Source organism: Ornithodoros turicata, chromosome 9 (assembly GCF_037126465.1).
Source record: "Ornithodoros turicata isolate Travis chromosome 9, ASM3712646v1, whole genome shotgun sequence".
Lineage (NCBI taxonomy): Eukaryota > Metazoa > Arthropoda > Arachnida > Ixodida > Argasidae > Ornithodoros > Ornithodoros turicata.
The window spans coordinates 30589640-30602989 of record NC_088209.1 but is presented as its reverse complement, the minus strand read 5'-3'; the positions used below and the strand labels follow the sequence as shown (position 1 = coordinate 30602989).

At 46.7% G+C, this 13350-nt stretch overlaps 2 protein-coding genes across 2 annotated transcripts in view; one reads left to right on the top strand and one right to left on the bottom strand.

Moving 5' to 3' along the window:
- Positions 1-13350, bottom strand: part of LOC135368606 (la-related protein 7-like) — a 175204-nt gene that overhangs the window by 86165 nt on the left and 75689 nt on the right. The window lies entirely within an intron of this gene.
- The window catches only part of LOC135368607 (bone morphogenetic protein 2-like), an 86531-nt gene that overhangs the window by 39569 nt on the left and 33612 nt on the right, over positions 1-13350 (top strand). Inside the window, exon 2 of the mRNA XM_064601998.1 lies at positions 84-161. Within this exon, the coding sequence (XP_064458068.1) occupies positions 84-161 (78 nt within the window). The remainder of the gene's footprint in view (positions 1-83; positions 162-13350) is intronic.

Below are 13350 nucleotides of genomic sequence, written 5' to 3'. Positions count from 1 at the left end.
GCGCTTTGCAATCGAAAACTGTTGTCGGCTGTTGTTGTTGCATATCCGCTTATAATAATGCGGTACATTTGGTTGCCTTTCAGTTCGACGGCATTACAAGAAAGGTCGAAAGAAGAGCAAAGACGTGAAGCCAACGAAGTCTGGTGACCAGAAACCTAAAGGTGAGTTCGATCTCTGTACTCACGCATTATGGATGGATGACAGAGCACAGTTCTTCGTTAGATGCATTTTTTACCGGTTGCAATAGAGGGGAGGAAAACGCTGTTTCCAGCGCCGTGTGCTGGAGATTTGGTGGTCTAAGTTTGTCCCGAGTACTAAAATTAGGAATGACCAGCATGTCGGTCAGCAGGGGCCAAAGCTAGAGGTGCTTGCTATTATGTGACTCAATACACAGTATAGGCCACCGTTATAACGAAGCCAACGGGACCAGAAGTTTGATAAGCGGCAATTCGACAAAAGTTACCACCAGGGAATCAGTCACAGTGGCATCGGAAACACCGCAAGAGCCTTCAAAGACTATTCAAAAAGGGAACCTTGCTGGTGAACTCTTTGACAGCCTTCTCATTTAGTATATCAAAGACAGAGAGCATATCAAAGAGAGACAGATAAGACATAAGCTGGGTCTGGCGCACAGACTTTCGCCGGCTTGCCCATCGCACCAAGCAGAGACGGCTGGCAGGACACTTCGAATAACCGGGTTCGTAAAGCCTTCATTTCGGTCCGGCCAGCGTGAGACTTCGAATAAAGCAATAATTCGAAGGGGGAAAAAAAAAAAAGAAAGCGATTTCGCTATAACGAGAGTTTACTGTACATGTGATACGAAAAGCGAAGGATATGGAATCTTTACTAATATCCAAAGAGCTTACTAATATCCAAATAAATCGCTTTGTTTATATTTTACTAATATGCTGCTCAGTCGATAACGTGTTGGCTTGCTGAGCTTAAGATCGTGGGTTCGAACCCGGCCGAGGACGGTATAGTAATGTGGGGGAGATAAACATTGCTTCCAGAGCCGCGCGTCGGGGATTTCAGACGCACGCCAAAAGAACCTCAGGTGGTCGAAATTACTCGCATTCCCACCCTGCGACACGTGCACCATGTCGCCACATAAATAGGCTGACATATACCTTACGTGTAGGTCTACCCCCAATTAGAGTCAAACTCCTTTATAGCGAACACCGTTTTAACGAAAATACCACTACAGCAAATTTTTTTTTTTGCGGTCCCGCGCTGGAGCCCTATAGGTCCAATAATGGACATCCTTTTTAACGAAAATACCTTCACTGCGAATTTTTCTTGCTGTCCTCTGAGTTTCGTTGTAAAGGAGTTTGACTGTACTACTAATACTAAAGTACTAATATTAAAGTACTTTACTTTATGTATCGCCCGTAGCTAGCACGAAAGCTCTGACCATAAAACGATCCAGCCAGCCTCGGAAAATACCGCTCGCATATCACATTCATGCTTTCGGAGGTAGATTCATAATTATTCAGAGCATACTCCTACTATGAATCAACGGCCGCCCACGCAAAAATCCCAGCTCGATTTCGCAGCCCGTTCACCTGTCTCTTCTCGAAAATTTTCCGGTGACGTATACAACAACTATAACGGTTCCCGTCTATGATTCCCATTTCGAAGAACCGATCAATACGCAACGATGCGAGCGCACAAAACAAGAAAGAAGAATACTGCGACGCTGTTATGGGTATCGCTCGAAATCCGTGGAAAGAAAGGGGTTGACATGCATGGCTCACCTGAGTGAGTCCAAAGTGGTCGATGACATTTTCCGTCATGAGCCCACGGGTGACATTAAGCGTGTCTGCACTGAATGACGCACGGATCAATGTTTTCCGTCGCCCTCTATACCCAATACAAATGGTTCTAAGTGAGCGGGAGAGGAAAAGAAAGCGACAATGGAGAATTATGTGTTTGCCCTTGTGATGAGTCATTATACGGATGAAAGCTCAGGGGGAAATTTTTTTTTTTTTTCGAGAAACAAGTTTGAGAAGTTCCTGTAACGCAATTTCGTCGGGAATTGGAGACTGAAGCAAGCGCATGGCCTCGCTTGCCATGGTAGCGTTCCACTCCTAGAGTGGAAATCCTCCCCACTTTATCGTCAGAATATAAGTGCTGTTGTTGTTGGCCCCGCTACACCGCGCCGCCCAAAGAAGGAGTGGAGAGGGAAACCGAAGTGAGAGCATCACGTGATACCACCCTTGATACCACTCGCCACCTGCTCCGAAAGGAGAAGTGGAGAGGGGAACCGAAGTGAGAGCATCATGCGATACCAGCTCTGATTCGCTCGCTACCTGCTCCGAAAGGAGAAGTGGAGAGGGGGCCGAAATGAGAGCATCACGCGGTACCACCCCTGATATCACTCGCCACCTGCTCCGAAAGGAGAAGCGGAGAGGGGGAACCGGAGTGAGCGCATCACGCGATACCACATCTGATATCGCTCGCCACCTGCTCCCTCCGAAAGGAGAAGCAGTGAGGGAAACCGAAGTGAGCGCATCACGTGATGACCACTCCTGATACCGCTCGCTCCGAAGGGAGAAGCGGAGAGGGGAACCGAAGTGAGCACATCACGTGATACCACTCCTGATATCGCTCGGCACCTGCTCCGAAAGAAAGGGGAACCGAAGTGGGCGCATCACGTGATACCACCCCTGATATCGCTCGCCACCTGCTCCGAAAGGAGAAGCGGAGAGGGGAACCGGAGTGAGCGCATCACGCGATACCACATCTGATATCGCTCGTCACCTGCTCCCTCCGAAAGGAGAAGCAGTGAGGGAAACCGAAGTGAGCGCATCACGTGATAACCACTGCTGATACCGCCCGCTCCGAAGGGAGAAGTAGAGAAGGGAACCGAAGTGAGCACATCACGTGATGCCACTCCTGATATCGCTCGGCACCTGCTCCGAAAGGACAAGTAAAAAGGGGAACCGAAGTGGGCGCATCACGTGATACCACCCCTGATATCGCTCGCCACCTGCTCCGAAAGGAGAAGTGCAGAGGGGAACCGAAGGGGAGCGCAACACGTGATACCACTCCTGATATCACTCGCCACCTGCGCCGCAAAGAGAAGTAAAGAGGGGAACCGACATAGAAATGGGAACCGAAGTAAGCGCATCACGTGATACCACTCGTGCTGTCGCTCGTCACTTGTTTCGAAAGGGGAAGTGGAGAGGGGAACCGAAAGAGCACATTACATGATACCAGCATGGACACACGCGTTGTCTTCACTCGCGCTTTGTAGAAAGACTAGCATGAAGTCGCTTGTTACATATTGGGTTTGCGTGTGCTATGTTTTTCCATGGATTGAGAATCTTCTTTACAATTGTACTTGCACTATTTTAGCAGTGCTGTCTCACGTGCAGTTTCTTTCGCTTTCTTTCGACATTCGCGCATTTTACTCTTCACAGATTTGAATATCAGTGTATTAATCGTTGCTAGTTATATACACGAGACCAATACGATGATGATGATGATTATTGGAAATTTTAATGCGCAAGGACAGCCCATAGTGCGCCATAACGTGAGGTAAATACGAAGCGAATGCTAATACATATAAGTGAAATTGTTACATAACCGAACCGAACACACATAGAGCAGATGAAGGGCTATACAGCATATGTACGTGATCATGTGTGCACACGGATCTTCGTATCACGCACTTTATTTCATTCCCTTTGTTCATTTTTAAAACTCGCTTTGTTTCACTCTCTCGTCTGGCGTTTTTTGGGCTTGCGAGTGCTGCTTCGGAAGTATTCAGATACATTCGGATTGGAAGTGACATCGCTTTGTTCAGAAATTCGAATCGAATGCGCCGTTATTATTCGCTTCCGTATTTGAAAAATGCCAATTATTCACATAGCCCAAAGCGTTTCAATTCAGGACGCGGAGCATGCAGTCACATGGCCAATCTATGTGGTCTACATCGCATTGAAAACTCGAAGTCACGTGAACTTTCACCTCCATGGTCTACTATACATATTAAATGCAATCTATGCATCCGGATATTGACGAAACAGACACACGCGCGCTCGAAACCGAGAACCTGAAGCCCACCGCGGGGCAAACTTGACTCGGCCACCACCTATAGAGACAAATAGCTGTCCGTGGGGGCGAAGCCAACTCCCCTGTAATTGCGCGCACCGCTTAGTGGCGCGCAAAAACAGTTCGAAAAAATTTTTCAGCTGTGGAAGAGAGGCTCCAGAAAACGATCTCCACCCACCACACGGCCCGCTCAAATCGAAACCACCCGGATATGGCTGATCAATTCGCGTAGGAACACGAGCAATGTTTTCGGCCGCCTTCATTGTTTCCCGCTGTATTTAGAGGCGAGGAATTCGAGGCTCCAAGCTACAGCTGGGGAATACACTGCGAATGGCGATAATTGGCAGAGAGCGGTGGCGTTCGACCAGCTCCGTCCTTGCCCGCTCGCGGATTGCGTGCCTCGTGCCAGAAAGGCGGTTGCATGCTGCAGCCATCGCTGGTAAACATGTGGAAACAGAAGCCGCCGTGGAAACTCTGTAGTATTGCTTGCGATTGCTACGAAAGGAGCAAAAATAGGAAGGTGATTTTAAATACGGTTGCGACCCAATATCGTGTTTACTGCTCCATAGACCCACTTCTACTATTTGTAAACAAGAGGGCGCATAGAACAGACATCGCTGGTGGCCAAAGGCGGTATGAAACTGCATTGTGTGTACGGCATATTTGGCCTTTCTCTACCGCGTAGCACATCCAATAGCAACGCCACTTTGCGTCATGCCTGTAATAATGACAGAAAACACCCGGTGACTTAATTGATGATCGTGCGATCTGTGCCCATCAAACAGGGCAGCAGCGCCACCGCATCGGTATGACGTTACGCAGTGAAGTGAGTCATCACTACTATCTATTGCTTATCGTTCGCGACAGGTGGACTGTCCGAGCTGCCGCCGCTGTGGTTGATTGGTGGATCTGGACCACATCCATCTCCATTGTCCGTATTGCCAAATTTCAGGACTACACTCACGGTGTGTAGGATTTAAATCAGCTGGATTCCCGCGTTGTCAGTGAGACAAGATTGCTTGGTCCACGGTCAAACCCAGCTCACCAACGCCATACACTGAAAGTGCAGCTCAATGTTCTGGACATTGTAGGACTTCAGCCCTTATTGTGAACCTCTTATCTTAACTAGATTACAGCGAGCAATGGGGTAGAGCATTGCCTGTGCCGATGAGGCACTCCGCTCATTATCATCAAGATGTCGGCGTTGTTGTTTGCTTTTGCAAATGTGCGCTACGATGTGCAACATAAATAGAATAGCTAAAATGTATAGTATGCACAAAGTCGCACGCATACATATGTTCATACACATACTCGAATAACGTTTACATTTTTACTTTTTACGCTTTACTTTACGGTTTTTGCAAGCTAGAGAAATGCATCGGCTGGCAATAATGTTGTATGACTCTACAAAATGCTTCGTGTCTAAGTATTTGGCTGATCAATCCAAGTAAATCATGAACGTCCTACTTCTCGAACAGTATCACCGTTTACAGCAGAAGTAAATTTCAAAGATGTCCTCTTCCGTATAGAGACGTCTGAGTTGCTTGAATTCGGAAGCCGCGTGACAGGAGACGTACACTATGAAAAATGAACTTCACCGCATAGCACGCGCCTAGCCAACTATCATCTCGAAGGATATCGTTATCTGCCATGACTTGTTGAAAACGGGAGGCGTACGCCTCTTTTGTGACAATTATGAACAGCATAACTGTCACAAAAAAGGCGTACACCTCCCGTTTTCAACAAATCAGAGCATGCTATGCGGTGAGGTTCATTTCTAAGAGTGTAATACCCCTAGTGAAGCGCTGCACTCTTAAAAATGAACTGCACCACATAGCACGCTCCTAGCCAACCATCATCTGGAAGGATATCGTTATCCGCCCTGATTTGTTGAAAACGGCAGGCGTACGCCTTCTTCGTGACACTTATGCTGCTCATAATTTGCATAAAAAAGGCGTACGCCTCCCGTTTTCAACAAGTCAGGGTGGATAACGATATCCTTCCAGATGATGGTTGGCTAGGAGCGTGCTATGCTGTGAAGTTCGTTTCTAAGAGTGTATAGGCAACCACAAAAAAGAATAACACCTGGAATGAAGAACAATCTCAGTTTTGCACGACCCACTTCGTAAGTAGAAGCAAAACGAAATAGGAGAGAATAACACGATGATGACGATGACATGGCGTGTGATCTGCGCCTCACTACTACGCTATCCTGCTGCTCCTCCGCAAAACTAGGCGCTATTGGCGCAGGAGCGTCTGCGTGGAGGTTATTTCCTGCGAAAGAAGCCCGTGAAACGAAGTCATATCCGTTCTGAACGTAGCATTGGATGTGTGCTCCGACAATCGAATCCCACACAGCGACGGAGAAAGGAAACGCGAGGAAACGCCACCGAATAGTCCAAAATTTATTGCGTTTCTTCATAAATTACATCACCACTCGAGGCTAAGGTAACACAGAAGAATACCGTCATATGCGTCTCTTGAAAAGGAACACTACTGCCAGCAAAAGGCTTACAGCTATCGCGTCCTATATTGCATGGCTGGCTTATTTCGACATAGAGGGTGTTCCACCTAAAGTGATAAAAATATTTCTACCTGGCGACGTACTCGACTTACTCGACGTATACTCGACGTACTGGGACTTTCGGCAATTACCTTCTGGAAACGTTTGCCGCCATTTAGGAAGGCTTTGAACAATTTTTAATTGTGGAAAATTTATTTGTTTCAATTGAACTTTGAAAATTGCCAAGCGGACCTCACTTTCTTTTTACAGAAATATGAAGTCCTCCACGGATGACCGCAGACCCAACAAAAACTATGCACAGTATCGCAACAGGAATACTCGAAAGAAAAAAAAAATAGTGAAAATTCCGCTTTAGCCCCGCCTGCTTGATTGTCGCAAAGAAGAGCGCACGGAAGATGCGGGGAGAGGAGGAAGTGTTCCCGCCTCTTGTTTTTCTCTTTTTTTTTTTTTTTTTTTTTTTGAAGCGGTGACAACCATCTTATCACAAAGAAAGCAAAACATATGAAGGCGGGGACACTTCCTCCTCTAGACGCACATTTCGCGCGCGCTTCTTTGCGAAAAACAAGCATGCGGGGCTAAAGCGTAATTTTCACTTTTTTTCGACTATTTCTGTTGCGATACTGTGCATTGTTTATGTTAGGTCTGGGGTTATCCGTGGAAGGCTTCATATTCCTGTAAAAAAAAAAAAAAAAAAGGTGAGGTTCGCTTGGCAATTTTCAAAGTTCAATCGACAAAAATAAATTACCCGCAATTAAAAATTGTCCAAAGCCTTCCTCCATGGTGGCAAAAGTTTCCAGAGGGTAACTGCCGAAAGTCTCACAATCCTCCGGCGAGCACGTCGGCAGTTCGAATTTTTTATCACTTTAGGTGGAACACCCCGTATAGCAGCCGGCGTAAAAACAGCGCTGTCCTTGGACGGTTCACACTTGCAAAGCGGCGCTAGCGCTATAATTTAGCGGAAGTTTGGTGGCCGTTTCCTGTTTTTCCCCATCATTACACCTCCTGGCCGGGTTCGACAGCATGCGGACGAACAAGTTCGATGAACTGACTGAACGAAAAATTACCAGACATTTTGGATGACAGACCCATCGGTTCCAATGCTATCGCTGTGCCGTGAAATGCGGAAGCAAAACAGCTCCACGACTTCCGCGACGTCATCGCTGAGGGGCCTCCTCATTGGCCAACACGAATGTAGTGCCAACATTAGCGCTGAAAAAGTTGACACGAGCTGAACTCCGGCAAGCGTGACTGGATTTTGCCGGTTGGATTGGATTTTGCCGGTTTTCCGTGACTGGACTAATTTTTAGCGGTTTGGAGCACTGCGAGGACAAAAATATCGCGCCATTTTCTAGCGCTATATAGCAAATCGCTATATGTCGGAACAGGCCTTTATAGTTGAATGCATTCTTTACCGAACTACGCGGAAAAACACGAAATCAACAGATAATAGATGACACGCTTTAGGGAACGCCGCTTTCAGACAGCACAGATTCTGAACCGGAAGAGCAATTGACGCTGCCTGAGGGCGCAACCACAAATCCCCTCTGTTATTTATGGGCTTCATCGTCGTTGTTATACGTTAAATAATGTTGCGTCATTAGGATAATATCATAATGGCTGTTGACTCATTCATATTGTGAACGGTTAAGGATCGACGGAGAGCTGCCCACCTGCGAGCAATCTTATGCACCATAACGGCATGGCCGAGCAGGTTATGGCGTCCCTCTCGTTGGTGGTAGCCAAGGTCGTGCTGAACACTGGGAGGTGGTGGGTTCGAATCCTGCCACCGGCTGTGCTGTCTGGTGTTGTCCCTGGGGTTTCCGAAGACTTTCCAGACAAATGTCGACATAGTTTCCCCTGAAGTCGGCCCAGGACGCACGCTAACCCCCCTGTCCCCCACTCCTTCCTGCTGTCCTCTCTCCATATGTACGCTGCTTATAGCCACAGTTCCTTCGCGGCGCTGACATCGACTACCTGATTGTAGTAAAAAGTAGTTATCAACTACTTGCAGAAATGTAGTGTGCAACTACTAGTTAAACTACTATTTCGAGTTGTTAACTACAGGTGTTAGGTTACTGCAGGCGCCAACTACTTCCGATTTTGCCGGAAGCTTTACGGCACGATTGCGCTTCCGATGTGATGTGATGTGATGTGAATAAAGAAAAAAATGGGGATGTAAGTTTCGACGAAGTCAAACTGGCTACCCCACTACACTTAATACAGAAAGTTCAATCCGATGATGAGATGATGAAAACGAAAAAGGATGATGTCCAGAGACGAACAGAGATGATAATGGAGTTCAACATGTAGGTCAAAAGTTCAAGAGCTGCGCCCAAGTTAGAGTAAAGTGGCGGAATCACCGGGGGCACACACAGGACACATCACGCGCTTCCGACTTTTACCTTGAGCTACTTGTTTGATGAGAACGGAGGTGCAGAGCAATTGTGCCGCGCATGTGTACTAAATCTTCACTTTTATCACTGCCTGGGATTCATATTTAGGTGTTCAAGAACACTATAGAATGGGATTGGTGTTGATGGACAACGTTAAGTAGTTAGAGGTGTAGTTAAAACACATTGCAGTGGTTAAAGAAGTAGTTTTAACTACCTCCCCCGAAAAGTAGTTGAACAACTAGTTAAACTACTCCATCGCAAAGTAGTTAGTAGCTATAGTTAAACTACTCTAGAAGTAGTTAGTGGCCATCACTGTCCAATACTCTCTTAAAATACGAGTCATCCTGCCCTGATGTCTTGTCTGTCTGTGACGCATGTTCTATGTTCGCTTCTTTCGACACGTCTCCATCCTTTCGACCAAGTTGCCCTCGGCAAAGTCGTCTTCCCCAGTTTCCATGCATGCAGTCCTTTTTTGTGAGGCAGAGCCGTCAATTGCAGCTGCGCCCGGGGCTTTCTCAGAGGTGTTATATTCGAATATTCTTCCTTACACTGAAACACCGCAACTCGTCCTTCCACGGCAGTGGAACACCGTAGGGCTCCATGCATTTGTCACGCGTACATGAGCGGCTGTCTTCTCACAGCGTATAGCGACCGTACGCTGAATACGGATATGGAGCGTGAAATGTGAAGGACGCACAGTCGAATAAGAAGGTACGAGGTGCATATTTCCTCGTGTAACTTGAGCAAGAAGAAACGAAAAAAAGATCGTCGAGGCAGGTTCCAACGCATAGTAGCGAAGGTTAAGAGTAAGAAAGTGCACGCGACTCTGTGGTTTGATAAAACATAACAATTTCTTTGCTGTTGGAGTCGGAATATTGTAGAAGTCACCCCTGTAGAAGTGCTTCTCTTTTTCGTTCGGAACTATTTTTCACGTGCCACCTCAAATGGTTCTAGCGAATATGCCCGTTTATATGCCACGTGACACATTCGACGTTAAAGTGTAACACTTCCCCCTCGCGGTATGAAAGATGCGGTGATGGTGCTAATGTAAGAGCTCGACGTTGTCGACCTCACAGCATTGTTGTACCCGCTACCCGAAAAAGGTAGCGCAATACCGATACGCGCTACCTGAGCAAAAAGTAATGAAATCCCGATATCGTTATACGTACCTAAAAGTAGCGGAATACCGCTACCGTTACCCGTAAAAAGTAACGCGATACTTCATGCGCTACTTTTTAAGAAAGAAACAAACAGTATCGTTGATGACGTACTTCAAACGTCTTAAAATCATAAAATAAAACAATATCTCAAAATAATAAATCGACGTCCAATGGAGGTTACATGTAGGTTGCCTGAAAGCTAAAATTTTGAAAACCGTTTTTTTTACAGATTTACTAAAGCCTACTCGGTATCCTGCATATCTTTTTTTCTTCCTCTAAAGCAAATAAAGCACAAAGCAAGTCTACCGATAAAAGGCTCAGCAGCTTTGTCACAAAAAGAACTCGGATTGCCCGGAACGAGAAGTTAGTAAACATACCATGGTGTGCTTTTTCAAATTGGACGTTGACTTCCTTGACGCACAGATAAAGCTTTCCCACCGAGGCGCATAGTAGACATCTGAACACCGCGCTACTGTTTTGTACTGTAGCAGGCCATGGTCCCTCCATTGCAGCGGACAAGAAATGGCAACTGTCAAGCACCTGAGCGCACGTGGTGCAATGTCATGACTCATAGCTGGCGAGGACGGCTCCAGAATGGAGTGACGTCAGTTTGCAGACAACTCCGACAATGCACCAAATCTTCAAGAAGGTTTATCCCAAATAGGGAACACGTGGATGACACATCCTCTTTGTAAGATAACAGCCTCTGTGCCCTCCTTTCGGCTATTCGATCAAGCTGCCCGATATCACAACTTGTGATATCGGGAAGCTTGATCGAAGGCAGGCAGAGTGGAGGTTTGATGATAGGTCGAAGTCGAGTTGTCGCGAACCCCAGCTCGGAAAGTAGCGGTAGCGTTCAAAGATTGCGCTACCGCAAATTTGTAGCGGAAGTACTTCTTTCGTTACCAGTTTAAAAAAGTAGCGCGATCTCTACTCCGCTACCGAAAAAAGTAACGGATACGGTAGCGCCGTTACTAGTAGCGGCGCTACGTACAACACTGCCTCACAGAGGTCTCAGCGTCTGAGGAAAACCCAGGAAAACCTCAGACAGCACAGCTGACACCGGGATTCGAACCCGGGTACCTCCCAGTCTCGACGTGACATGAGCAGCGCGCTAACCACTGAGCAACGCGAGCTGGGAGACCAATGGGACGCCGGCTCGCATTGTTGCGCCGCTACACTGTTAGAAAAAAGGGTGGAGTAGTTGCACCTTTTAGGAGGTAATAGTTTTCGCATATGTTGTGCCTAAAAGGTTGCAAAGTTCTACCTGCTACTCTAGAATCGCTGGAATACGCTGGAATCGACTCGAAATGAAAACAAGAAGCATAACATACGTACGAGTATTGCTTAAACATTAGCGTTCTTGTTTCGCATTTAAGCCATGAATTTTCAATGTGATCACGAAATATATATAAAAAGGTAACGCCTTCTTTTTTTAACAACGTCAATATACAGGCTTTCAACTGAAACTAAAAAGGTCAATATAACCGCACGCTGTAGCCCTTCTAACTCACTCGGCAGGTCAAGGTATCGAAGACAGAGCGTCACACGTCCTCACATTGGAGATCCCAGAGACAAAGATGGGAAAAGGAGAAGTGGATTAATTTGATCTTTTACGCGCCTGACACCTGACAGATGCCCCGCAGAACTGTCAGGCTCGCGCAACAAGATAACGAAACTGGTGGGACCATTACAGCTTTCCCTCTATCTATTTCCCTCGTTGGCTTCGACCCGTATTGTAGCTTAGGTCAGTTCTCTCTCTCTGTTTTGTCTTTGCTGCCACGTTGACGAAAAGCTGCCTCCGAAAGCCCTCCTTCGCAGCCGAACGACAGCAAGAAGCGGCTTAGACCGGCAAAATCCACCTGGACACTCTTCAATGTTATATACTTGCTCAGCTGTATTTTACCTTGGCAGCAAATCGAGAGCCCGGCGTGCCCTCCCCGTATTGGACGATTCCTGTCCGCCGAACTGACGAACAAATAAAGAAAAGAGAGAGAGAGAAAAAAAGAAAATACACTCCCAAAACAACAGTAACTAATATGATACAATAATACAGTGTATGCGCTGAAATATGAGGTGACGCACCCAAACTTATAAACTCAGAAAAAAGTTATACCAAAAAGAAAAGAAGAAAAAGGAAAACTCGACCAACATCACAGAGAGTAAACAAAGCGCAATCACTCAAACGTGACGAATTCGTTAATGGCGAATTCGGGTGGTTATTTCGTGGCGCAGGGGGTGACACAAACCTGCCATTGTTGTAACTATCCTCAAGCGGGTGCTTTTCGCAAAACTGCCATCTTGTCCTGGCCATACGTCATAGGAAACGTCATTTTGAGGTCATGTGACTTTGTTTTATCGTTTTAATTAGCGCTTGCCAACATATTCCGATCGGCATAAAGCAAAGAGACGAACGTATTTTGCCAGCGTAAACCATACGGTGCTTCTTCCGCGACATGGTAGCCCGTTTCTCCCCAATTTAATTAAATAACATCGGCTCAGTGTGTCATAATGCCGGGTCGTTATCGCATCTTTGGAAGTGGTCAACAGTACGAGGCCTCATGTACAAAACTGCGCGTTTAATCCGAGATTATCTGATGACAATAATTACCGGGGTCGAAAGACGCCCGAAACGGTGCACAGAGACAGTAAATGCTTTGTTTACAAACGATTTTGCAGCCGATAACGGGCGCGGCCATCTTTAAGGTCACGTGTGCGTTGACGTTTGCTGTGACGTACGAACAGGACCTGTCCAGAATGTATTGCGTTCGCCCAGCACGCTTTCGTCTATGGAGCAATATATTGAATGTCACCCCTGTGTTTCGGGAGCCGTACACCTCCCGTTTTAAACAAATCAGGGCAGATAACGATATCATTCGAGATGATGATTGGCTAGGAGCGTGCTATGCGGTGAAGTTCATTTTTAAGAGTGTACTCCCGATTTTTTTTTTCGCCCGGCGACCGAAGCGCCAACACCTCCTCAGCAGAGCGTCCATACTATATAGCCAGTCGTGTCTGACGTGTTCCCTTCCTGACCGGGATCGTCATCTTATTTGTGGAAATCAATGTGCCACGATTTTTTTTTATTTTTTTTTTTCAGAGCCGCAGTGTAGGCGATACATGCCTGTGTACGGACAAACCTCTACACGGTTCGGAGCGCCCCCAAACGTCGTGCAAACAGGCCTCTCGTGTAAATACACGGAGAGCCCACCAACAC